Below are 24944 nucleotides of genomic sequence, written 5' to 3' on the forward strand. Positions count from 1 at the left end.
GTGTCAAGACGACTGCGGCAGTAAATCTTGTTACTCTTTTAGCCGTGAAAGCATCATTATGTAGAGGAAAGTAGGAAGAAAAGTTAATACAAACTAAACCTATAATGTTAAAAACATGTGCCATCATTCACTAAGCAAATGCTTATTAGAGATTACAATAAAACTGCTTTTATGTATGCAGACATGGTACCTACTAAAGCATCAGAATGGGGAATAAGGGTGATTTAAAAGTCTCTAAATGTGGCATTGTTGCTGGTCTGGTCTGAGTATTTCAGAAATGGCTGACTTACTGGGATTTTCTTGCATAACTGTCTTTAAGGTTTACATAGAATGGCCCAAAAAACAGAAACTATTCAGTGAATGGCAGATCTCAGAGTGAAAATGCCTCTGGACTAACTGCTTTAAGCTGCTGGGAATTCTCATTATGACCAAGATATGCAGAAGAGCATGGATAACACACGATAACACACCTTTCTTGAACATAACAATGAGTTTATTGTACTCAAATGGTCTCCTTGGTCTCTCAACAGATAATTATATTCTCAACATAAATGTTTTTAAATAGTTTTTTCTATCACGTTTAAGTAGATCTCATGTCATATACCTTTCCTACAGATTGTACCGTTGAGTCTGCCATAACTGGAAAGCAAGCTTGAGAGGTTGACTGAGAACCAGTGCCAATGAGCCACCTGTTTTTGACAGTCAGAGGCTGAGTGAGGTGGAACTGCTGCTGAAAGAGAGTCAAGGCGAAGGCAGCAGAGTGCAGCTTGGTTTCATTTTGGTAAAGAACAAAGCAGACCGTCTGCCATTGTAAAAACTTTGCAATGACAGACAGAAAGTCCTCCTCAGGTGCTGCCACAGGGATGATATGTGATATACAAGATTTGGAGCCAAAACAGGAGAAGTGTGTGGCAGGGGGATCAGAGAGAAAGTGGGAGATCCCATCTCTCCAGGATCTGGAGGAGGTTTTACACTCAGCTCCACGCTCCTGTCGACATGGAGACGAGGTGTGGCCGAATCTGTTTCTGGGAGACATGTGAGTATCGTGAGCTGGATTTAAATTCAACGTATGCACATCTGGATTGTATTCATGTGTTACATCTGCTGTTTGTGTCAGGTTTATGTCTCATGACAAGTTTGGGCTCTACCAGCTAGGGATCACTCATGTGCTGAATGCCTCACATGGTAAACTCTGCTGTAAAGGTAGTGATGATTTCTATGGAACCACAGTGAAATATTACGGAGTCCCTGCCAACGACCTCCCCACATTTGACCTCTCGCCATATTTCTACCCCGCAGCTGAGTTCATTCACCAGGGTTTGACATCAGGAGGTACTGCAAGCAGATTTTCAGAGAGGATGATACAGATCTGAGTTTTCATTATATTTGTTTCTGCCTTTTCTGACTTTCAGGGAAAGTGTTTGTGCACTGTGCTGTGGGTGTGAGTCGTTCAGCTGCATTGGTCCTAGCCTACCTGATGATTCATCATCACCTCAGTCTGTTGTCCTCTATACGTTGTGTGCAGCAGAAGCGCTGGATTTTTCCCAACAGAGGCTTCCTGCGACAGCTCATAGACCTGGACCAAAAACTGCAGGATGATGGTTTAAACGAGCCAGAGTAAGAAAGCCAGAAACAACCCTCTATTTCCTCCTCCATTTGCACCATTTATTGCATGTATAAACCAAAGTGTTCAGCTTCATTCACTCCCCTCCCCTGTCCTCTTCTAATGTGACATCAGTGGTATCAGAGCGAGCTCCTGAATTCTCCCCCTGGGGTTTTTTAGCATCAGTGAACAGACCAATCAATGCTACAGCGTTACAACATTAAATAACTACATCCAGACAGTCCGAGAGCACACTGAACACAGAGAGCTAATTTTGGAGCCAAGCAGCGTTCAAACAACCACCTGCTCATGCCTCTCACCGAGCTGTAGACTTCGGTGGGAAGGGGGACGGTGGGCACAGACAGCCAGAGCAGTGCGGGGGTGTGCTGAAGGAGCAGTCTGCGTCCGGGGAGAATGTCAAGGAGCAAACAGCTACAGGACCTGCTACTCATTAAAGAACTGGAGGTCATCTTGGATTCCTGCCCTGTGGGGCTCACACCGGTGGATGAAGTCTGGCCCAACCTGTACATAGGAAATGTGTGAGTGTGCTTTTGTACAACATCTTTCTGAATTCTGTTGGAGAGAAATGCCTGCTGAAAAGGAGAATTTGTATTCCTTTTACATTTAAGTTATTTAGCATTTATAGACACTAGACATGGCTGTTCTATTCTTTAGTTTTACTCTTTTTTTCCATCTTTTTCCATGTCTACAGGGCTGTAGCACAGAATAAAAAGACATTGCATAAGCTTAACATCACTCATGTCCTGAACGCAGCGCACTCCAAGCAGGGCAGCATTGGTGACCAGAGTTTTTATGGGAACACCTGCGTTTACTTTGGCATCCCAGCGGAGGATTCAGAGGACTTTGACCTCAGTCAGTACTTTAAACCTGCAACTGACTTCATACACAAAGCCCTGATGAGCAAAGATGGTAAACTGAATGTGAATATTATACTGTTTTTTTTTTTCTTTTCAAGAGCTGGCCCTCATGATATTTTCCATCCTTTTCTACAGGAAAAGTTCTGGTGCACTGCATCATGGGTGTGAGTAGATCGGCCACTTTGGTCATAGCGTACTTGATGCTGTGGCAGCGTCTTACTCTGAGAGATGCTCTGAAGCATGTTGTCCAAAAACGAGCCATTTACCCCAACCGGAACTTCCTGTCCCTCCTCCTCAAGCTGGATGAACAGCTGACACGAAAGAGGAGGCTGTGTCCTATTCTCTGACAGCCTTTGTTCCTCACTGCACCTTCATTTGATTAATGAACACCTCTCCATATGTAGAACTCCACTCTAATTGGCGATCAGTAGTTTGTAAATATGATGTGTAATTAGATTTTGTTTGATGTAGTTGCAGGTGTAAGTCTGGAGTGACCTTTATTTATTTATTTTTATTTTCGAGGTTGTCTGCTGCCTTTCTACAGTCCAGCAGCAGCAGCGCTCACACTGAGCCTTTATGTCATGTTTCTCCTGGTTTGTTTTTCATATTTAAATCATATTCAAATGTTCTCTGTGAGTGTTAGGAGTCCTGCTCACATGCTATGTACGGACAGTTTTATGAAACCCATTAATGTTTTGTCAAATCTCACTTAAATTGTTTGGTCAGATGCATAATGTTCAAAAATATGTATATCTGACTTCTAACAAGGTTTAACCTTGGACAGTTTTCCTGATAAGACACCTACTTTTTTAGTCAAGGATTCCTCAAATAAAATAATTATTTGTTTCATTTTGCTTTTTTTTTTTTAATTGCCAAGAGCTTACTTAATATTGCCTAATCAATCTGACAAAAACAGGTATGTCTAATTGCTGAGCTGTATATCTTAACAGTGCTCTGTTTGATTGAGATCTGGTGACTGTGGAGGCCATTTGAATTCAGTGAACTCATTTAAATGTTCAAGAAAGCAGTTTTTATTGATCTGAGCTTTGTGACACAGTCTTTCATCCTGCTGGAAGCAGCCATCTGAAGATGGTACAGTGTTGTCACAAAGGGATGGACATGGTCAGCAACAATACTCAGGTCAACTGTGGTGTTTAAATGATGCTCAGCTGGTACTAAAGGGCCCAAAGTGTATCAACAAAATATCTCTACAATCATTCCAGCACCATCAGCTTGAATGTCGCAGCAGAAATCGAGATTCATCAGAACAGCTGATGTTTTTCCAGTGTGCTGTTGCACAATTTTGGTGAGTCTGTGCAAACTGTTCTTTTCTGACAGGAGCCACACCCACTGTGGTCTTCTGCTGCTGTAAGCCAAAGTTAAATGTGATATACGTTCGGAGGTCCTCTTCTGTATACATTTGTTGTAACAAGTTGACCTTGACAAGTGGTTACATGACTTTATACTGCCTTCGTACCAGCTTGAAGCAGTCTGGCTTCAAGATGACCTTTTTAGACAGAGTTGTGTGGGGAAATCACATTAGATAAATGGACTGGTTCATATATAGCGTTTTTCTACTTCACCTGAGCACAAAACTTCAAAAATTCAATAATGTGAAGTTATACAACTTTACACTCATTCATACAAGCGCTTTTCCCCCCAAGTAAGTGCTTTTTATCTAACATTCATGTACACTCTTTTGGATGCATCACAGAGCAACTTGGATTAGTATCTTACCCAAGGATATTTGACATAGGAGATCTAACCACTAACTTTCCATTTAGTAGATGACCTGCTCTACCTCCTGAGCTGCAGCCACTTGTAGATCAGCAGTTTCAGGAATATTTAAGGTTGTTGGTGCCTGTCTGCTGCCAACAACAATGCCACATTCAAAGTCACTTAAACCACCTTTCGTCCCCTATCCGGTGGTTAGCTTCAACTTCAGCAGGTCACCTTCACCATGTGTACATGCCTGAATGCAATGACTAGCTGCCATGTAAATGTAAGTCATTAGATATTTGCATTAACAAGCAATTAAACAGGTGTACTGAACAGACTGGCCCGTGAGTATGTATCGAAATGGAAGTAGCCATGGTGACATTACTTACTGGTTCCTGTTTTAAAACTTTGAGTCACGGTCACATTCTTGTACCTAATAAAGTGGCTGGTCTGTGTACATAAACAGTTTTAAAATGATGGCAAAGCAAAGGTTTATTTACTAAGTTTGGTCATTAGTTGAACTTAGATGCATGAAAGGCAACTCTGAAGTGGCAGTTTAAAGGGTAATTGATTTGTCAGGATGAGATTGGTAGTGTCTGGACCAACTGGAGACCTATTACCACTGTGGGTTTTGTGTCCGCACGCAGAGGAAACCTTGAACAACAGGAAAGAGTTCAAGCAGGAAATGGTTAAACAAACAAGAAATAAATTCAGCTTGAAAAAAGCAGATAAAAGCACTTCTGCTACCACACAAGCTGACAGAACAAACTGGTGGAGACTGGTAGATATAGTGCTGGGCCTTGATTGGATGATGAAGTGTAGGTGTGCCATCAGGTGTTTGCTCAGGAGTAAGAAGAGACCCAAAAGATAAAAACATTATAATTCTGACAGGGACCAGAAAGAAAATATAGGATGAGAACTCCAAAATAAAAGTGAGGTTATGCCAACTGTTACTGTTGCACTATTGCACGCCTAAGGTCATGCAGTCTTCCTTTCTTTAATTGGTTATTTGATAGTAAACAGCCTAAATCAGTATGAGCAGATTAAAAGCAGATAAAGCTAATAAATCACTGGTGAATATCATCCACATCTCTAAGGGACAGAGCAGCAGGCTTTACTCTGCAGCAGGGTAGCAACTCAGACACACGCAGAGCAGCCACGTGTTACATAACAGTCCACAGTCATCGTGGAAACATGTGAGCTAATGTTAAAGTTCACAGGATAAGGCTCAGGGTTGCCCCATGAGAATGAAACATCAGGTCTGCATTCACCATGAATAAAATGGGTTTTGAGTGCCTGAACAGTGAACACAGTATGTTAGATAACTTTGTCACTTTTGAGTGTATGATTACAGAGTTATAAAAGGAAACAACCCCAGCTATGTGTGACTGTGATGAACAAATAAGAGCAGGCAGAGTAGGAGAGGAAACCGAAGCGCCTCGAAGTGAGGTAAGTTCATGAGATTGGGCTGGTTTGGGGGATCTTTCAGGTAAGAAACATTTAGAAAGAAAGCATGTGTGGCATCTTGAGAAAATCCCACTCTCAGGTCTGTGTGTTGTTAAAAGAAGCTGGGATGACTAATAAGTTTACATAACAAACATTAACATTTACAGAAGCTTTTCATAGTGAAGGGCTAATAAATGACATGTGTTTGTGCGATTTATGAGTGTCTGTGTGTTTGTACAGTATGTCTCTTAGGGATCCTCCGTATGAACCTCCCTCTGTCTCAGAGCTGCAGGAGTTTCTGCTCGCTGACAGACGACCGACTGGACATGTCAATCAAGTCTGGCCTAACCTTTACATAGGCAATGAGTATGCGTGCACATATTAACATGCACACACATCTATAAACATTCTGCACTCGTGCAGCACTGAGTGTGCTATTGTGTTTCAGGGTAGCAGCTCGTGACAAGGGCACTCTTCACAATCTGGGCATTACTCACATTGTAAATGCTGCTCATGGAACCCCCAACCCAGGCCACGGGCTCTATTTCTACGTCAACACTGGCCCGCGCTTCTACAGAGACATGTCAGTGGATTATTATGGTGTTGAAGCTGATGATGCAATGGACTTCATCCTCAGTCCATTCTTCTATCCAACAGCAAGATACATCAGAGCTGCACTAGCCATGGGAGGCAAGTGGGCAGGGTTACAGCATGTGGCTGGATTAGATCTCAGTGTCATACAGCCACACCATCTAATGAGATTAGATTTTATTCTTGACTAAAATAAGGAATCCTTATTTTAGTTTGGATTTAGATTTGGTTTCTGGCTCCAGCTTTAAAATTAGGATTTCATTTATTAAGCAGAACAAGCTCTTCAAGCTCTTCAAGCCTTATGTGAAAAAGTGATTGCCCCACAACGACCGCCACGTTTGACTGTTGGTATGACATTCTTATATGAAAAGCTGTGCTAGTTTTGCAGGAGATGTAACAGGTCTAAAACCTACCCACATTGCTCACTCCTGGGAAGGTTCAGACATATTCCAGTTTTCCTCCATTTGTGCATTTGCGCCCTCACTGTGATTTGCTGGAGTTTCAAAGGTTTGTAACACTTTTCGGACTTTGTTTCCCATCTGTTCTTGAGTTTCTTTAGATTTCGGCATGATGTGTTACTTTTTGAGGTCTTTTGGCCTACTTCACTTTGTCAGACAGGTTCTATTGAAATGAGTTCTTGATTCATCAGGCCTGGCAGTAATCAGGCGAGTGAAACTGAACTTAGCTTTCCGAAAAATGCTGTTAATCATGGTTAATTCATGATTTAACAAGAGGGGACAATTACTTTTTCATACCAGGTAGTAACGAATGAAATCACAATTTAAAAACTGATGATGATTTGAAACATTTAAGTGTGACAAATGTGCAAAAAAAAAAAAAAAACAGACCAGGAAGGAGGCAAATACTTTTTAACAGCATTATATATCTATAAATGGTATTGAGGGTAATGATTATCATCTCAATCCCAGGACGGGTGTTTGTACACTGTTTGATGGGCGTGAGTCGATCTGCAACCTTGGTGCTGGCCTTTTTGATGATTGTTGAGGGCCTGAGGCTGCAGGAGGCAGTAGCCGCTGTCAGGCCGCATAGAGACATCTGCCCAAACCCAGGCTTCCTGCAGCAGCTCCGTAGCCTCGACATGAGCCTGGAGAGAGAGAGGAGGAGACGAAGACAGGCCCAAACACTGTAAAGATACAATCAGTCACACACAAACCCATAAGCATCCACATATGCAAACACATATGCACACACACACAACACACACACATCTTTATTGCTGCAGGAGTCACTTAGCCCGGCAGGAAGAAACGGCATCTCTGACAGAGCTGAGGAACATCCTTTGGACAAACAGGAAGCCGGTGGCACCCGTCAATCAAGTCTGGCCAAACCTCTACATTGGAGATGAGTGAGTGGAAAACTCAAATGTATCAAAAACGATATTCTAGTAAATCAGTCTGTATGCCGTGTGTGTATGCAGGTCTGTGGCACGAGATAAAATCACACTTTCATCTCTGGGTATAACTCACATACTAAACGCTGCAGCAGGACGACACCGCATTAACACAGGCCTGCAGTTCTACAGAGACCTCAAAGTGGAATACCACGCTGTTGAAGCTGCAGACCACCCAGAGTTCAACCTCCAGCCTTTCTTCAGATCAGCCGCACAGTTCATTGACAGTGCGCTGAAGAAAAATGGTTAGAGGCTAAGCAAATAGACATGCATACATTAATGTTAAGCAATCTGCGAGTTACTTTCAGCTATTATTAAAAGGACTGATCAAAATGTCTTTCAGGGAAGGTGTTTGTTCACTGTGCCATGGGTGTCAGCCGCTCTGGAGCGCTGGTTTTGGCGTACCTGATGATTTGCCAGGGCCTGTTGTTAGTGGAGGCTATCACTGCTGTGCGTCTGAATCGAGACATTGGACCCAACTCTGGTTTTTTGGAGCAGCTGAGGCAGCTGGAACTGAGCCTCAATACACAGAGCAGACAGATCCCAGAGGAGGACTGTACCAACACATCCTGATAATGAACACACTCAGGAACGCTTCATTCCTCCCTTGATTGGCAACCTGTGTTATTTTAATTCGTTTCTATCAAAATAATTAAAACTTTAAAAAAGGTCTGCGTGTCACCTATTTTATTCCCTTGACTTTTTCAGGCCTCCAGAAATAACTCGGCACTGACGAATCGTGACTGATTCTTGCAGCTGTCCACACATTAGTGACATTCCTCTGATGATGCAAGATGCCACTCGTACTGAACAACTGAGTTTGTTTCTGTTTAAAACAGTGCCTGAACAGTGCGTGCTGTCATGTTAGGGGTCTCATATACAGGATTACATTATGAAAGCATGCCATGTGGAGAGATCAGGTGTTGTAGTCTAACTACCTAAAAATATCATGTTAAACACTGAGCCTGAGAGAGCAGTTACCATTCCAGGTCTGTATTTCAGTCTTCATTGCTTCCTCCTGAGGGAGGTTCCTGTTGGTACACACACATGTACAGCCACCGGACACAAACTCGCTCTCTCTCTCTCTCTCACACACACACACACACACACACACACACACACACACACACACACACACACACACACACTGACATCCACTGAGGAAAGTAGAAGTCTGCGATCCACATTTAACAGAGGTGAGTCGTTTCTTTATACTAAATTGCTCGTTTTTATTTAATATCTGTTTTTTTCCCCCCCGACTTGATGTCACACACCTCGTGGATCATTGGTGGTTTCAGTTCAGTGTGACTTCAGTGTGAACAGTGTTTCAAAGAATGTGCATGAAGGGCTTGGTATGAAGTGTGACTAGATGAAGAACAAGGCTGCCAATGCAGGGGTCCTAAAAGCTTTGAAAAATTGGTATAATTAATGTGAATCTATTAGCGGAGAGCGAGATTTAAAAAAGTCATTTAAATTCCTATTTGGCTCCCGATATCTCGTGTACTATTCTGCTATTGTTTATTATTAATATTGCAAAATGTATGATCAGTTAAGCAGCACCAGCAGCGATGATGCAAACAGAAAATGTCACGTCTGTCGCTTGAATTTGTACGTGACATCCAAGAAACAGCATGTGTTGCGCACACAATAATACACAACAATATTACACAGAATACTGAATGACAACATACGGTTTGTGTGATCGTGGACAATCATAGTTAAACCCCTTTTCACGTTTCTTACTTACATACATATTTTTTAATGTGTTTCCATAGTAACACTGATTTCAAAGTTGCATGCAGTATTTAATAATAATTTAATCTTAACTGGCATACAAAAAGAGAATATTGCTTTCATTTATGAATTTGTAAAATCCCTAAATTAATAAAACCATTTAAATATTCTTTACAACATTATTTTTTCTAAAAGTCTGGTCTTCCTACATCTTCTATAGCCATTGTTTCTGTGGGTGATGTACTAGGTTTACAGTTATTTTCACTATTGATCGTTCATTTTTTGATTCATTGCTTTTTGTTTCAACAAAAATGAGAGAAAACAGAAAGGAAAAACTACAGCTTGGAAAAAGGTAAAACCAGATGTTTACATTGGAAAAGCTGGAGCCGGTTAATTTTTGGCATGTTGCTTATAAATGACTGATAAGTATTTAGGAAAAAATGCTCATGGACTCCATAAACATCCTTGGCATATAGGTGGTAATGTTAGATCCCTGTAGAGCTTTGGGACAGATGGCAGTGTGCAGGAGGTGATTAATTTCAGGCATATGTGTGTGTGTGTGTGTGTGTGTGTGTGTGTGTGTGTGTGTGTGTGTGTGTGTGTGTGTGTGTGTGTGTGTGTGTGTGTGTGTGTGTTGTGGACAGCACAGGAAAACAATGTCCTCTTGCATGGTGAAGTCCAGAAGTAGAAACCCATATGCAGCTGTTCAGGTGGACCCAGACAGCGCTTACATCACTCCAGGAACATTAGACCTTGAGCAGCTGTTCTGGACCGGCACCACAGCTCATTACACACACTTCAACGAGGTCTGGCCAGATGTCTACATCGGGGATGAGTGCGTAAATCTGAGTACTGCAGATGTCATTGTACTTATCAGCCCTTATACAACTATTCAGTCAATTGTGTCAAAAGTTCATGATGACAGCTTCATACTGAGTCTGTGTTTGCATAAACACAGGAAAACTGCTCTGGAGCGGCCTGGTCTGAAGGATCTGGGGATTACACATATCCTGAATGCAGCAGAGGGAAAGTGGAATAATGTGCTGACTGGTGCTCAGTACTACAGAGACATGGAAATCCAGTATTATGGTGTAGAGGCTGATGACAAACCCACTTTCAACATGTCCCAGTACTTCAGGCCTGCAGCAAATTTCATCCACGAGGCCCTCGCTCACCCACAGAGTGAGTCCTCCGGGACTCTGAGGAAACCTTTGAGTTCATTATCTGGAGGATAAGTTTGTTTGTTTCTAATAAATCCATATATCTTCATTTTTTCTAGACAAGGTCCTGGTGCACTGTGTGATGGGCCGGAGCAGGTCAGCGACACTGGTCCTGGCATACCTGATGATGAAACACAATTTAACTGTAGTGGACGCAATTGAGCATGTGCGACAGCGCCGCTGTATCCTGCCCAATCACGGCTTCTTAAAACAGCTCAGAGCCCTGGACATTTCACTGCAGGAGGAAAGGCTGAGACAAAAGAAAGAAACACAGGACCAACAGTAAATACTAAGAAAGGAACTTAAAAATGTATTTTAACTTCATGTCATGTTTTCATGGATATTATTTTTTTTCTTTTAATATATAATTAAAGTCATGTTTTCAGTAACCGAGTATGAATCTCATTAAGTTACTCACTCTGATTCAGTCCATAACTCTGTTTTCATGTAGAAAAGATTTCCTTTTCATAAGATTAAAGTGGTCTTAAAGAATAGTTCTCCAGGCTTCCTGAGGTTCTTTTAAAGTTTTTCTTTGGACATTTGTTGCTTTTTCACTTGTCCTGTCATTTTCAGCCTAGTCCTTGTAACTGACCATCTAATGCTATGTTTCACATGATGAGCCAGTGTTGTGTGTATACAAAACAGGCAACATAGCAAAGAATCCATCTGAATTTGTCTTTAGGCACTTTGTTACTAGTGGTTTGTTACAAAAAGACACATTTTTTTATTTGAATCTGCTGCAATCTTTAAAGAAATGAAGAAATTATGAACCAACTGCTTCATTTTTTAGTATATTGATGCCAAACACACTGCCAGAACCCTGCAGAATGATTCCTGCAGACCAACAGCAGACAGAATTTTGTTGCCATCTGCAGAAAGTTAGTGAGTACTGCAAATGTATTACAAGATCTCAGGGAGTGGCTCAAAACCTTTTGACCACAAAAACAAAGTGTTAGTTACAGCAACTGAAGAGAAAAAAAACCTTTGTTTTAGGTATTATCCAAACTCTTCTACATAAAGAAAGGAGGCCATAACGAGCCATGAGAGAAACCTCTGAAATATGAGGTGCACTTCACATTATATAAAAAATATGAGACACAGAAAAACATCTATGATAAAATCTGTTTATTTTTTAATTTCAAAATTTACCACAATGATGGGCAAACTGAAAATTGTTGACAGTAGGAACAAACAGGTTATAAGGCTTTTTTGGTGTATCTGAACATGTGAAGGAAGCCATGAAATTTAGGGACAGTGACCAATGATTCAGTCCAACCAGATACAGATTTGACAACACCTCTTACAGTATTTAGTCCTACACATATTTCTTACCTTTTACATAAACTTTGAATAAAGTTATATTCAAGTATTCAGCGTTTATCTCACCAGTGTATGAATCACAGCACAGACATTAATACAGACGGTTTATAACACTTGGCCCCAGATACGATTTTCCTCCAATTTCTTATGAATCTTTATTTATTACTCGAGAAAACAGATTTGATAAAAAAATGGAAAAAAATAGTTATTTTTAAAAAATGATTTAACAGAATTGCCCCGAGGGTTTGCCATGACAATGCAGGAGAATGTTAAGTCAATTGAAAAAAAAAATAAATCAACTGAGAAAAAAAGTCTGCTTTAATGCCCACTGTATTCTTCTGGCAGAGAACCCCCAAATATAATGATGGATTCCCAGAAACGCATTATATATAGAAGGGAGGTCATGCTTATACATCAATACTCTCACAAGCTTACAAGTTTCCCTGCAGGCTCATATAACATCCCCAGGCCTCTGCCCATCAAGCCTGCAAACTGCTAGGGAGAAAGAAAGGCACTCATTATTTGATGCCGGTAACGTTTGAATAGCACTGACATAATCAACATTTTGCAGCTTTCACACAACTTAATAGGCAGAGGCCTTGATACATTTAAAAAAAAAAAAAAAAAAATGTACACTTAAAATGCCATTTGATTCACAACGGGCATTTTGTGAATGCTAAATCATAACATAATCAAATAAATCACTGCAGCACATTTCTGAGCCGCATTCAAAACCTCATCGGGGTTTTATTATTTAGTCCTGTGTGTGTGTAAATGCATCCTCCTGTTGCTGTAGCTGTTTGTGCTTGGACTCTTGTCTCCAAGGGGACAAAATAACACACAAAAAACATAAAACAGACTCACACGATGTTGACATGGTTTTTCCACGAGAGTCTGATGGGTGTCAGTGCATCCACATGCAAGAAATGTCAGAGCTGAAGTACAGTTCAAAACTGTAGAAAACAAATGTCCGTGAGAGCAGGATTTTATAGTTAGAGCCCTTTTGTAAAGGACAATTACCACATTTCCTGGTGTTTCCATGATTCCTTTATGGTAATTTATTTAAACGCATTAAAAGTTCCCTTGGTTCTTAGCGTGGAAGATGGGCATATGAACTAAGAACTGATAAGAAATGATGTGTGGATAAATTAAAAGAAAAGAAAAAACTTGAAGTAAAACACATTTGAGGGTTGCACTTGTAGAAAATAGTGGAACTTATATGTTGGGGTTGTGGAGGCAGAGTGGGTATGAGGTTTCACGCTGAAGGAAAGGCTTTCCTGACCAATCCTCACTTGAAGTCTGGTTTTTCTGGGAAGCTGCAGCCTGCTCGCTGGATGATGACATTGGCAGCGTAGTGTGCCGCCTTCACACACTGATCCAGAGGTTGCTCCTGGACAAGCTCAGACAGGAAACCTGTGTTGCCAAAAAAAAAAAAAAAAAAAAAGAGGCTTCCACAATAAAAATCAACAAAAGACTCAAGACTGAAGCAAATCGACCAAGGCACAAAAAAAAAATAGCAACACCGGGGCCTCTTACCTCCTACGAAGGCATCGCCTGCACCGTTTGTGTCAACAATGTATTTGGGGTCAGTTTTCACTACAGGGAAGGTTTCAATCTTGTCACCTGGAAAGACGAGGAGAAAAACAGTTCACTTCCACACAAGGACAAGAGACAGAGTGAAACAGATGCCAGGAAATGGGAGAAAAAAGAAGGAAATATTACTTTGAGCCATAACCGTTTCATCCTTCCCCTGAGTAATAACTACAACCCTCTGTCTCTTTTTGTTGTCTTTGGGTAGAGCCTGGGCTTTCCTGACAATTTCCTTAATGTCCTTTGTCTGTAGACAAAATACACATCAACACACAAAGCAGATGATACACAAATACACAGAAAATCCAGCCTTTCTCTTGTGTAAATGATAAAGTCTAACAGTCTACTCACATCAAAGTCTTGCTCTTTAGCAAAAGCAGCTGCCTCCTGAGAAAACAACAACAACAAAGATCACATTGAGTTAATCTGAAATATGTGCAAATCATCAACGTTAGTGTGGAGATTTCACTGTGAGAACTGTGGCTTACTGTCTCATTGCCAAACAGCACATCAACGTAGGGCATAACCTGCATGAGGTTATCCTTGAAGAACTGGCAGATGAAGGGCGCAGAGAGGTTCATGCAAAAGAGCTTGTTATTTTCGGAAGCATGCTTCGCTACTTTCAGGATGGACTCCAAGGAGACAGTCAGGAAGAAACCCTGGAAGGAAGGAACGACACTGGGTCAGGACTAATCTGCTTTTTATATCTGATGGGTCTAATGAGTCACATACACTAAAGTCTTCAACAAAACAAAAGCCCCACATTGAGGGCACAAAGGTGAGTGAGAGCACAGAACGTCAGGCAGGACAGTCATTGTCACAGTTAAACCACTGAGTTATCACAGATTAATCCAAGCACGTGTTTGTGGTGCTGCTTTCGTCTTGACTCACGCTGCCAAACAATCTGAGCAAGCATGATATTAACCATCTCACAACCATCATCCACGCAGAGCACGAGATTCACATAATGAATACCAACTAGGGCTGGGCCATATTATACCGTTCACGGTAATACCGGTATAATGTTAGGCAACGATAGGAAAATGAAATATCGCGATAGAATGGGAGTAAAACGCGCATGCGCAGTGCCTTTGTTTTCATACGCACATGGCCGATTGTTGAGTGAAACAGATGAACCAGAATTGGTTTGTAAAAATGGTGCAACTTCAGTGGTGTGGAACTGGTTTGGTGTTTGTCCGTCAGATACACAACAAAGCACATTTTTTTGCAGAACATGCAAGCAGCCGTTGTTATTGTCGTATTTGTCGGACTAAGATGCTCTTAAATCTGGGAGTAATCTGGGTCCTAAACTCTGTATGCTTCAGGTCAAACAACACTGCAGCATCACTGAGAGTTAAAACCTGTCTAAATTCTTTCATCTTTAATAAAACGATCAGCATTGCTGCTTTACCAGGTGTAACTATAAAGTTTAACTTCCAGGCATCCATGAAAACAAAAGTTATTACATTTAACGGAGTTAGAAGTTAGCAGGAAGCTAGCGGAAGTTAGCTCGCTAGTTTCGCTAGTTACCTAAGCATGATATTGCATGTTCTGACAGAGATTTCTGAAAAAAATCAAACTTACAGCTCTGCTATCACTTCCAACATAAATGAAGACAGGAAACTAAACAGCAGTGACGTTTGTAGGGTTACTGAAGTTGGGCTAGCTGGTATATAATGATGTGCTACGTGATCGCTAGCGACACAGCTATGTTAGCATAACATTAGCACAGTGAAGCTGGAGGATGAACGCTAACTTTTTTCCACTTATAAAAGTTAACGTGAAGGTTCCTCATGGTTAGAGACAAATGCAATCGCATGGCAGGATACTGTAAACGGACCAAACTTCAGTCAGGAGAACAACTGAGATAATCCATCCACAATACGAGGTTAGTCATTAATATACTGCAACAACATGGGAATAGAGCAGCTGCCAGAGAATTCAACATTAATGAATCAATGGTACAGAAGTGGAGGAAGCAAGAAGAATGAGTTTAATAAAGTTTGATTTATCTGACTGCTTTGTTTCGCTTAATGTGCCTTATAATCCTGTGCACCTTATGGTCCGAAACATACGTACTGCACACTGCAGTTTAATGTTGCAAAGCACCTCTTTTTAACTTCAGTGGATATTATACATGGTTATGCTCAGGATATGTCAGCCCATTTGTACTGGAAATGCCTTTTGGTTAAACTTTCAGCAAGGAATTTGCATTTGCACTGTTGCATTTTTATAAAGCTTTAATGTACATAAAAACCAGCTTCTTGTTTAAGTGAAAATAAATGGAAGGTTGTCTTTTTGCGCTAGTAATGTTGTGGAGTTGTATTTTGTCTCGCATCCATTATATCGTCAGTTATATCGTTATCGCAAATTTTCAAATATATATTGTGATAAATATTTTTGGCCATATCGCCCTGCTCTAATACCAACAACACAGGAAGATCCAAGAACCATAAAAAAAACAACACGGGTGAAGGCTGGATACTGAGAGAGATGCAGATCAGTACCAGGGTAAAACATAAGTGATTATGCAAGAGCACAGAGCAGGCCAAATAAGTGAACGCCGCCCTAAGTTAGGCCAGACTCACACAGGCTTAGAGGCCGGTCAGTGACCTCCCCACAAACCAAAGGTCGCTAGGGGAAAAAAAGCATTCCTGAGTGGTAGCCCAATGGTTGCTAGTAGAGATGGCACGATACCACTTTTTTATGTCCGATACCGATACCGATATCATAAATTTGGATATCTGCCGATACCGATATGAATCCGATATGGTGTTTTTTAATCAACAAAACTGTTTTTTTTAAATATCTTGCTGCATTTTGTATAAGTTCATACTCAAGTTTAAAACAACAACTACACTAAAGCTATTCTGTTATACCTGTATGCAAAAAAAAATATTTCATAGTTCAGCAATACTGATCAATCTAATAAACTCAAACCTACACCATCCTCCCTATTCTGGTATTTTAAAGAGTACTTAGCGTAAATATTAAGCAACCTAACTAATAGGGTTCCAACTCCCAGCAACAACAAAAATAAAAAAATAAAAAATAGGGAACCACCCCTCACACTCCACCTCATGATGCTTAATCGACGTAATCAACCTTAATTTGATGCAGTGTGAAAAAAAAAAAATGCACCGAAATCAATTATTTTTCAAGAAATATTAAATAGATTCAACATCTTTCTTCAACAAAATTGCAGACTGCACAGATGGTACCTTCCCAAAGGAAAAAGTACTATAGCTTACTAGGGTATATATATATATTAGACTTAATAGCCACTATATACAGTAATGGACTTATATTCATTTTACATCAGATTAAAACTTTGGGTGTAAGATTCAGATAATTATTTATTAAAAGCTCGACATTTTAAATGAGAATAAGAAAGAAAAGTATGTCTTTGTGCCCCCTTTTCCCTGTTAATGCCCTATCGGCCCCCCTGGCTAAACTTTGCTAGATCCGCCCCTGCACAGTTACCAGCCGTCAGCTACGTAGAAAAAGATCCTGGTGTAGAAAGTAATATTAAATAAATTCTAACAACAGCTTATCAAGCTTAAACGTACTGCTGTTGTTCAGCCGCTGGTTTCCTCTTTCTGGCGCGAAGTGGGCCAAAAACAAACAAGAGAGACGGACTCGGGACAGAAAAGCCGATCAGCTGATCATTAAGCAGTTTCATGATTGAAGTAGCAGCAAGAAGAGGCAGTCGCTCCATATATCGCTTGTTAAGCTTAACGCAGGAATGCTTTACAAACATTCAGAGATGGACTTACACACTTGCTTTACTTCTCTCGGGGATAACTTTGTCGGAGATGAAATGCCGGGTTGCTAGCGAAGCTCCAAATGCTATCCAGACCACCGACAGGTCCCGCATGCCACAGCCGCTCTATCACGTGATGCATACTGCTCCGACGTGCTAACGTTCTGAGGTGAGTTATGGCGTGTTGCAAGTTTTGTGAGGTGCTTTCGTGATATTTAATGGATCGGATTACATTTTTTATTTTTCTCCGATATCCGATCCAGTAATTTAGGTCAGTATCGGACCGATACCGATACGTAATATCGGATCGGTCCATCTCTAGTTGCTACAGGCTGAAAGCAGTTGCATGATGACATTGGTTGCAAGGAATTTATGCTGCTTCACTGAGATTGCTCTAGTCGCTTGTCTTGTCTTCAAATGCTCACCGCCCACAACTTTACTCGAGGTTGCCAGGTGGTCACCAACCATCTCCAGGCCCATGTGACCACGACCTCACAAAGTAATTAAATTACAAACCACTGGACAAAAAACAAAACAGATGCTTGTGATATGACTCCATGCCCACCTTAAAGCTTCATTAAAGTGGCACAAATTAGCATACAGTGATGTAATACTTACAGCAATGTAGTAGACTTTAGCTTTTTCCACCAGCTTCCAGTTCTCCTCGAGGTCTAGATGTTTATCCTTCTTATAACAGTTAGCAGCAGCTAGGTTAGCCACCAAAGACCTGAGAGCAGAAAAGTAGTGAAACACAGGTTTATAAACAGGTTAGATCACACTGCGTTTGCATGCTGTTAACATTCAATTACCCACCTGTTATCTCCGGTGATGCAAGCAGCACATGTCCCCGTGGGCTCCTCGTCCTGCTCGTAGTAGTGGGCGTCGACGTGCACCTCCTCAGCCTTCTGCTTCAGGATCTCTCCAAACTTGTCTTTGCCAATGCAGCCAAAGAACGTGCCCACCTTATGAGGTTCTTGGATCATCCACTGTAGACAGTAACAAAACCTCGCATCAATATCAGCCAGTACATCCTGCGCACAGAGGGCAACATTTACACTTCAAATGAATCTCACCTGAGCGATCTTTATGGAGTTCTGTGTGGCTCCTCCAGCGTAGTATTCAACCTTGAACTTCTTCACCAGCTCCTCGAACCTACAGAAAGAAACAAAGGTGTGACTGACATTTCCAAAAGGAAAGTGTGTCAAACTAGATAGGGCCAATCACTAATCAGAAGTTTGAAACCTAGAGCAAAGGATTAATAATGATGACTGATCAAACCGTGTTTGGCACCAAAGGTTTACACCTTATCAAATATACTTTATATATTTATTTGCTGAAGAAAATAACATGAAATCTAATGGTAGTAAAGCTTAGTTCAGTATAAAGATTGGAAACACAGCGTGCAAACTAATCCTGGTTTTTCAAATGACCCAAAGCACAATTAAATGAAGATATGTCTGATTTTTTTTAAAAGACTATCAGTTGAAACAGAGCTGACTTTCCTTGTTTTGATTCCTCCCTGGGCCACCAGAAATCCACTTACTATTGATCTAAGTGGTCTAACAGTGCACTGATAAGTGATATTTTTAAGGCAATCTCCATGTAGACGTCACTGCACAGAGTATTATTTGCAGTCTCTTCAAGAGTCCTGGAGACAACCCCCCCCCCCCAAAGTTTGCAATTTTTCAAAAACGTTTTTTAAGGAAAATGCATTTATGTGCCTCTTATTGGGGAATATCAAAAGTTTTCCGCAGGCAGTGATTACCATAGTGCCATTAAACTGGTTTGCATGACACTGCATAATTGCCTCTTTTATTGGGTTTCCCTCTATAGCGTGCCTGGTGATGGTTTAGTCAGTAAAATCCCTTCGTATCAGACTAGACTCTGCAGACAGCAGCCTCATATTTTTTCCAGGTCAAGTATACAATACGTGCATGACTGACCACTGATTATACTATCTGAACCATTTACCACTGTTATATAACACAGACACGCTTCAATGTTCTGTTTACAGCTAAAGCACGAGAATTTGCCATCTTACGCTCCATAAATGTAGCCTACACACCATAATGTGTTTTTGTGGTTTATGTGAGTATCGGAGGCAGCATGTTCAAATACAGTACTGTGCAAAAGTCTTGAGCCACTTTGTTACCTTCTAATTTGCTAGGAAAATGAGCAACAGGTGCCGTGAATGACTAAATCATGTGCAAACATACATGGCAATACTGTAGATAAGGCAAAAATGGGGTCTGTGCGTTTGTGCACTTCTAATCAGCTTGAAAGTCAGTACTTGACATGAACGCTTCTATTCTTCAACACAGCCTGAACTATCAGGAAAGACTTCTTGTAATTTTCTTTAAATAGTCTTCAGGGATAGGTCGCCAGGCTTCTTGAAGGACATTCAAGACTTCTTTGGGTGTTGCTCTGAGGAGGCCAATCCATGACTTGTAGTGCTTGGGAAGCGGTTACCAATCAGAAACTTTCCAGGTAACTCAAAAGCTGATGGTACTTTTCTGCATTTATGATTTCATCAATTATGATAAAATCCCAAAAACCACTGGTTGAAAAGCAGAATCAAAGGATACCAGGGCCTCCACAGATGGCTGTAGACACTCACTGCTGTACCTCTCTCCTGACCTCTTGTGTACATATTGATGACAATCTGAACACAAACTCTGAAAGTTTGATTCATCACTCCTTAAGACCTGTTGCCACTAATTTTTAGTCAACCTCTTGTGAAATCTGGCATTTCCCTTCCTTAAGAATGGCTTCTGGACAGCCACCCATCCACTAAGAGTATTACAGTAGATGGACTAACTGAATGGCCAGATGCATCTCTCAGGTGCTGATTTTAAAAAAATATTTCTTAACAACATTAGTTTCAGATATTGGTCTAAGAACTCTGCTGCTTCTTCTTTTGTCCAGTTTCCTCAAGGTCACACTGTACAGCATGCTAACCTATGCCAGGTGTTTGGCTAATAACTCATCTTGTTGATGCAAAAATACAATTTTATGTCTGGGAACAAATTATGTTTGTCTGCAGTAGCCTGCTGGTAACAAAGTACCCAAGGACATAATTTAAAAAAAGACTCTTTTCTAAGTTCTTTATTATGTATACGCACAATCCTTGGTTCTGATTCATTCCTTTAGTTAGGTACCTTTTTTGTCCTTAAATAATTCATAGGTCAGTGTTAAGTGATTTAAACAACAATAAAACAAACAAAGAAAAAAAACATTGGTTTAAAGATCGAGTACAAGGACTTTATTAAAAATCGATGTATGGACGGCCTTAACAGACCTTCAGAAAGCCTGAAGAATTATTGCTCAAGACCACTTTAAAACAATTACAAGAAAACGTGGCTCTTTGGAAGCAAAATAGAAAGAAATGAGGGGCAGCTCAAGACTTTTGGACATTATTGCTTCTCTTCAGAAACTACAACAGGCCCACTGTTGCTAAAGGTCCTGAGACTGAGCCAGAGATTGGAGAAAGGGTGATGGGAAGAAAAATGGAGCAAGGGTGACTGTCCATTGTAGGAATTAGCTCCCTCTAACAGTTCCCCGAGGCGTCTTCACCGGGGGGGGGGAAATCCCCTGCATGTTACGCTTCTGAGGACTAAATCGAGCACAGCCTGAGAGGCTTAAGAAGAAGCAAGACTAGCAGATTAAACGTGTGGACTTGCACCTTCTTGTAAGTGATCAATGATTCCCTTAGTTCACATCACAGATCAATATCAATCACAAACTGATACAAAAAAAGTGTCATTTAAATATGTGTTGACATCAAATAACATTCGTCCTCAAAAATGAGTTGTGCATGCAAGTGCCTGCCATTACTAAAGCACAACCTGTTGTCATATATAGACTGAACTGTGAAGAGTAGGAAAACATCAGTATAATCACACAAGGCCACATATGACTTTCTTATCTCATAATGTTAAATGTTTGCTTTCTGGCCCTTGTCTCAGAGGGACTGGGAGGAAAAGTGTCCCAGTCTGCTATTGGATGAGATGGTCTCACTGCGCTGAATCTGCTGCTCTACCACTGGCTGTATGTGAAGGCACAGAGGTCAATCGTGGCACTTTCTAGTGTGCGCTTGTTTTGACTGGCCCGCTCCAGAGCAGAGGGGTGCAAACCCAGTATGAATTCAGAACACAAGCCATGTTTGAAGATTAGGTAAACCCACATGGGAAGAGCTCTACAAAAACCTACATAATCTACAGTGAATGTTGCAACAGAGGAGATACTAACAGTTCTTTGTGCTTGGCTTCAGCCAGGATCTGATCGTTGGGTTTCAGAGAGTACCTGCAAATAATCAGAGAAGAAAAAAAGAAGAAGAATTACTTTCAAATAAAACAGAAATAACAAGCATGTGGACGCCATTTATGTGAGCCGGGATTTTAAGTGCAGTAGGAAAGCTTCCAAATGTGCTGTTCACACATTTTCCCTGTGAAAGTGTGATTTGTTTTCCTCTTGCTCAAATAATCTCAGCCCAACTAAAGCTAAATAAGGTATGGTTTCCTTAACGGGAGGTCACACAACGGTAGGCTGGGGATTAAAGTGCAGTTGTAGTTGTGCTTTTTTGTAAGTGGGACTGAATTAGAGCTACAGTCGGCTGGTTTAGCTCTAATCCAGGAGTTTATGCAAGGGGTTAATGAGTGGACGCTGAGCTGCCCTTTGTCCCGTCTGTCTTGGTCAACTCACAGAGAACATGGCTACTCTGAGCAGATCTCAGCTGATAGCTCCCACTACTACAGAGAATATTTAAATGTGTCATGTCAATACAATCCCTGGATTTCTACATCATAGGTAATAATCACAACTTCTACAGGATCTTTGAAGTCCTGAGTTTTTGGTGATGTAAATACACGTGATGATCAAACAGGGTGCGGTTTCTTTTCAGGATACATTAAAGCAATGCATCTGCTGAACGTACAGCTCTGCTGACGCTGATTATTAGACAGCTCTGCCGCTTCCTGTGCTCTGCTTCCCTTTATCGTCCTCATCTTGCTCCTGATCAAATTACATCAGGGAATCTCTTTCTCCTCCAGCCTGTCACTGATGTGACCTCGCTGATACCAAATGTCTCCCTTTCAATTGATCTTATGTGACTTGCAAAAAGTAAAAAATAAAATCACAGTTCGTTACTCTTTCTCCTTTATAACATCGGGGTTAGAATAAGCAGCAAAGCAGTATTATTTTGGAAGTAAACACCTTCTACCAAGTATGTGTTTACATATATATGCACTATTTTATTACCACTCATTACTGGACCAATCAAAAGGGCAGGATTACAAGCACTCGTGATTCTAATTCTCATACTTACTTGTCTAAGAAATCTTTGTCCACAACGGCACAAATGTCCAGCAAGGGGTTTCCCATTCCAAAGAGTGAATTAGTGCTGAAACATAAAGACAAACAGATTTGAGCTACATCTCTTAATTTTAATACGACAGCGTTCACAAGTCATCTGTACATTAAATCGTTTCAGTCCCGTCGATTTGTCTTCACTTTAATAAAGTGCTCTTAACAGTTGAGCTGGAGTGGAAATCCATTACTCCTTTGCTCTGGTTGAGCAATCTGTCAAATGCTCAGGCATTTCAGAAACATGCAGAAAGCCAAATTGCACTGACTTAAAAATTTATGATTGCTCACTCCAGTGAGCGTGCCATTTTATTTCTATTCAAAAAAAGATCTGTTTCCACCTGACTTTAATTATGTGACTTAAGGCACAGCACGAATCAAAGAGACATAAATAGGAAACATGCATGACTCATCAGAAGGCACTACAAAACCCAGTCAGTCATGCATGTAACTTTGTTATGGCGTCACAACGTGGCAACATCAGGACAGCAGTACACTCAGTGTGCGTGTGCTTCTGCTGCTTGTGTAGTCTGTTCTTTTTCTGGGTCAAGCAACCGAAAGTAGAGCTTGAATATCACAACTAAACATGCTGACAAAAAACCAAAACAAATAACAGAATTTCAGAGCACCACAGGAACCGCTACTCTGTGTCAACATGTTGGGCACATCGGTTGCCAAATCCAGCCAGCGAGTTAGTCCACAGTTGTTTCACCTGTAAGCAAAAACTGAACTGTGCGTGCATTATAATCCACATGCTGCCACCACGTGCCCTTAGATCTCAGTCTTGGTGTCATTTTCACAGGTGCCCTTCATATGAACAATTTTTTTCTTTGTCAATGCTTTTGGGAACCCCCCCTCCCCCAGATGGGGCAAGTCTTTGAACACAGCTCTTCAGAGATGCCACCTCCACATGAACACATGGAACCATACTTGCCCATAAAGGTTCTCTGTCTACTCTCGCCCAAGGCAAAGATTTACAGTTAATACGAAAGAACAGCTTTTTCAAAAAAGCAAAGAGCAGGGAGACGCCAAGACCTGACGGTGACTTACGCTACACAGATGGGTTTCTGTCTCGGAAAACCGTCCAGTCGATATTTGCTGCATCGTATCTACTGTCTCCTACAGCACATATATAATTTCCAATGTGTAGTCAGATGATTACTAGGCATGTGCAGACAATTACACTAAACCATGCCTGCCTTTAGATCAACTCCCCTAACGTAAGCTTGCTCTTACCTTGCAGCAGACATATTGTTCCTCTTTGTGTGCACACTGATAAACCTGTTGGGCGACCTAAAGCCGGTTGAAGAGGGAGCTAAAGCATTAAAAAAACTTGACAATTTCACCTCAGTGTGCAGGAAGATCGATTTACCCCTGCAAACACAGCTCCTCCTACTCGGAGCTGGCCGATTGGAGGCAAGGGCCACGGCTGTGTGTGTCTCTGTGGTGATTGGCTTGTCTTGCTGACTCTAGGCTCAGTTCACTCACTCATTTGAAGCCAAATTACACCGTGAGAAGCGTGCTGCTGATTGGGCTGTTGGAGTGCCGCAGATGAGGTGAATGTAGTAATCAGCAGCAGCCATCAGATTTCTTCAGAGGGGGTGGTGATGGTGGAAGCACTACAGCATTGCAATGACCGCCATGTGACTTGTTTCACAATTGAGTGTTTTGGGAGCTGGTAAGGGATGGTTCTTGTAAGCTTTCTCTGCAGCTGTGCAGAGTCCCACACCAAGTCCCAACATTGCTTTCTGGTGGTGCTCATGCTCGACCACAACCTAAAACCTGCCACAGCTAGATGGGCTTGCTTCACCGCAGAGGTGCCCAAACCCAGCAGGCTTTATGAGCCAACAGTTAGCTAAAACCCTGCTTATCAAAAAGCAAAAATATCAAAGGACTTTGCACCCGCTGCTTTACGCTACGACCTCGCCAACATTGAACTGCTTCAGAGGTCTCGAAAACATCCCAAATCAATGCCTAAATTCGCGATTTTGTGCACGTGTGTGTGTGTGTCTCTCTCTCTCACACACACACACACACACACAGGCTAACAGTGTCAACCTTTTAAGGTTTGATAGCACATATATTAGCATTTAACTTGGAAGCGTGGGAGGAGGGTCGTATCTCCTCGCTGTTATTAAGGATATTTTTTTAGTCTTCGGTCACCTTATTTTGACGGCATTCTCTTTGGGCGGAGGCTCGGGCTTCTCCTCCTCTGAGAGTTTGGGTTTCTTTGCTTTGGGTTCGTCTGAAGCCATGTTGACTGGGTAAAGCACGTTGCGATCACCTTAGCCGGCACGAAAAAGCGGTC

The 24944-nt window shown here is 41.3% G+C and overlaps 5 protein-coding genes across 7 annotated transcripts; 4 read left to right on the plus strand and 1 right to left on the minus strand.

Moving 5' to 3' along the window:
- Positions 1 to 676: 676 nt before the first annotated feature.
- Positions 677 to 2008, plus strand: LOC308388883 (dual specificity protein phosphatase 13A-like). The gene is made up of 4 exons (XM_080869846.1): positions 677 to 1036; positions 1118 to 1332; positions 1413 to 1617; positions 1739 to 2008. The coding sequence occupies exons 1-4, from the start codon at positions 825 to 827 to the stop codon at positions 1758 to 1760; spliced, it is 654 nt and encodes a 217-aa protein (XP_080725972.1). The 5' UTR covers positions 677 to 824; the 3' UTR covers positions 1761 to 2008.
- LOC308388885 (dual specificity protein phosphatase 13A) lies at positions 2000 to 4458 on the plus strand. The gene is made up of 3 exons (XM_080869849.1): positions 2000 to 2142; positions 2316 to 2533; positions 2617 to 4458. Exons 1-3 carry the CDS (start codon positions 2018 to 2020, stop codon positions 2826 to 2828), a joined length of 555 nt encoding a protein of 184 aa, XP_080725975.1. The 5' UTR covers positions 2000 to 2017; the 3' UTR covers positions 2829 to 4458.
- A 1093-nt stretch (positions 4459 to 5551) lies between these two features.
- On the plus strand, positions 5552 to 8221 carry dusp13a (dual specificity phosphatase 13a; the record flags this gene model as incomplete). Its single annotated transcript, XM_080869677.1, has 7 exons — positions 5552 to 5649; positions 5887 to 6012; positions 6095 to 6336; positions 7167 to 7383; positions 7481 to 7603; positions 7676 to 7893; positions 7992 to 8221. Exons 2-7 carry the CDS (start codon positions 5888 to 5890, stop codon positions 8219 to 8221), a joined length of 1155 nt encoding a protein of 384 aa, XP_080725803.1. The 5' UTR covers positions 5552 to 5649; position 5887.
- Positions 8222 to 8631: 410 nt separating this feature from the next.
- LOC308388884 (dual specificity phosphatase 29-like) lies at positions 8632 to 11117 on the plus strand. Of its 2 annotated transcripts, none has more exons than XM_080869848.1 (4): positions 8632 to 8844; positions 10032 to 10217; positions 10341 to 10564; positions 10662 to 11117. In XM_080869848.1, exons 2-4 carry the CDS (start codon positions 10039 to 10041, stop codon positions 10886 to 10888), a joined length of 630 nt encoding a protein of 209 aa, XP_080725974.1. In that variant the 5' UTR covers positions 8632 to 8844; positions 10032 to 10038; the 3' UTR covers positions 10889 to 11117. The 2 variants fall into 2 exon arrangements, with proteins under 2 accessions (XP_080725974.1, XP_080725973.1); XM_080869847.1 differs by having other exon boundaries at positions 8636 to 8844; positions 10027 to 10217; positions 10662 to 11116.
- Positions 11118 to 11712: 595 nt separating this feature from the next.
- On the minus strand, positions 11713 to 24942 carry adka (adenosine kinase a). 2 transcript variants are annotated; one of them, XM_080868611.1, is made up of 11 exons: positions 24800 to 24942; positions 22599 to 22673; positions 21524 to 21577; positions 18349 to 18427; positions 18089 to 18261; positions 17894 to 18002; positions 14001 to 14171; positions 13864 to 13899; positions 13645 to 13759; positions 13459 to 13545; positions 11713 to 13335 (listed from the first exon to the last, which is right to left on the minus strand). In XM_080868611.1, exons 1-11 carry the CDS (start codon positions 24889 to 24891, stop codon positions 13211 to 13213), a joined length of 1116 nt encoding a protein of 371 aa, XP_080724737.1. In that variant the 5' UTR covers positions 24892 to 24942; the 3' UTR covers positions 11713 to 13210. The 2 variants fall into 2 exon arrangements, with proteins under 2 accessions (XP_080724737.1, XP_080724738.1); XM_080868612.1 differs by lacking the exon at positions 24800 to 24942 and adding an exon at positions 23873 to 23946.
- Between the last annotated feature and the right edge of the window lie 2 nt (positions 24943 to 24944).

Source organism: Rhamphochromis sp. 'chilingali' (genome assembly GCF_963969265.1).
Source record: "Rhamphochromis sp. 'chilingali' genome assembly, chromosome: 20".
NCBI lineage: Eukaryota > Metazoa > Chordata > Actinopteri > Cichliformes > Cichlidae > Rhamphochromis > Rhamphochromis sp. 'chilingali'.

What these genes read in the sequence shown, in the direction of transcription:
- LOC308388883 (XM_080869846.1), top strand. Translation starts at nt 825, where the DNA reads ATGACAGACAGAAAGTCCTCCTCAGGTGCTGCCACAGGGATGATATGT. An exon ending in CCAGGGTTTGACATCAGGAG is followed by an intron (nt 1,333 to 1,412) that starts GTACTGCAAGCA and finishes TCTGACTTTCAG; the next exon opens with GGAAAGTGTTTGTGCACTGT. An exon ending in GATGGTTTAAACGAGCCAGA is followed by an intron (nt 1,618 to 1,738) that starts GTAAGAAAGCCA and finishes ATGTGACATCAG; the next exon opens with TGGTATCAGAGCGAGCTCCT.
- LOC308388885 (XM_080869849.1), top strand. Translation starts at nt 2,018, where the DNA reads ATGTCAAGGAGCAAACAGCTACAGGACCTGCTACTCATTAAAGAACTG. An exon ending in AACCTGTACATAGGAAATGT is followed by an intron (nt 2,143 to 2,315) that starts GTGAGTGTGCTT and finishes CCATGTCTACAG; the next exon opens with GGCTGTAGCACAGAATAAAA. An exon ending in AGCCCTGATGAGCAAAGATG is followed by an intron (nt 2,534 to 2,616) that starts GTAAACTGAATG and finishes CCTTTTCTACAG; the next exon opens with GAAAAGTTCTGGTGCACTGC.
- LOC308388884 (XM_080869848.1), top strand. Translation starts at nt 10,039, where the DNA reads ATGTCCTCTTGCATGGTGAAGTCCAGAAGTAGAAACCCATATGCAGCT. An exon ending in GATGTCTACATCGGGGATGA is followed by an intron (nt 10,218 to 10,340) that starts GTGCGTAAATCT and finishes GCATAAACACAG; the next exon opens with GAAAACTGCTCTGGAGCGGC. An exon ending in GGCCCTCGCTCACCCACAGA is followed by an intron (nt 10,565 to 10,661) that starts GTGAGTCCTCCG and finishes CATTTTTTCTAG; the next exon opens with ACAAGGTCCTGGTGCACTGT.
- adka (XM_080868611.1), bottom strand. Translation starts at nt 24,891, where the DNA reads ATGGCTTCAGACGAACCCAAAGCAAAGAAACCCAAACTCTCAGAGGAG. An exon ending in GACAAAGATTTCTTAGACAA is followed by an intron (nt 21,578 to 22,598) that starts GTAAGTATGAGA and finishes GATTATTTGCAG; the next exon opens with GTACTCTCTGAAACCCAACG. An exon ending in GAAGCCAAGCACAAAGAACT is followed by an intron (nt 18,428 to 21,523) that starts GTTAGTATCTCC and finishes TTCTTTCTGTAG; the next exon opens with GTTCGAGGAGCTGGTGAAGA.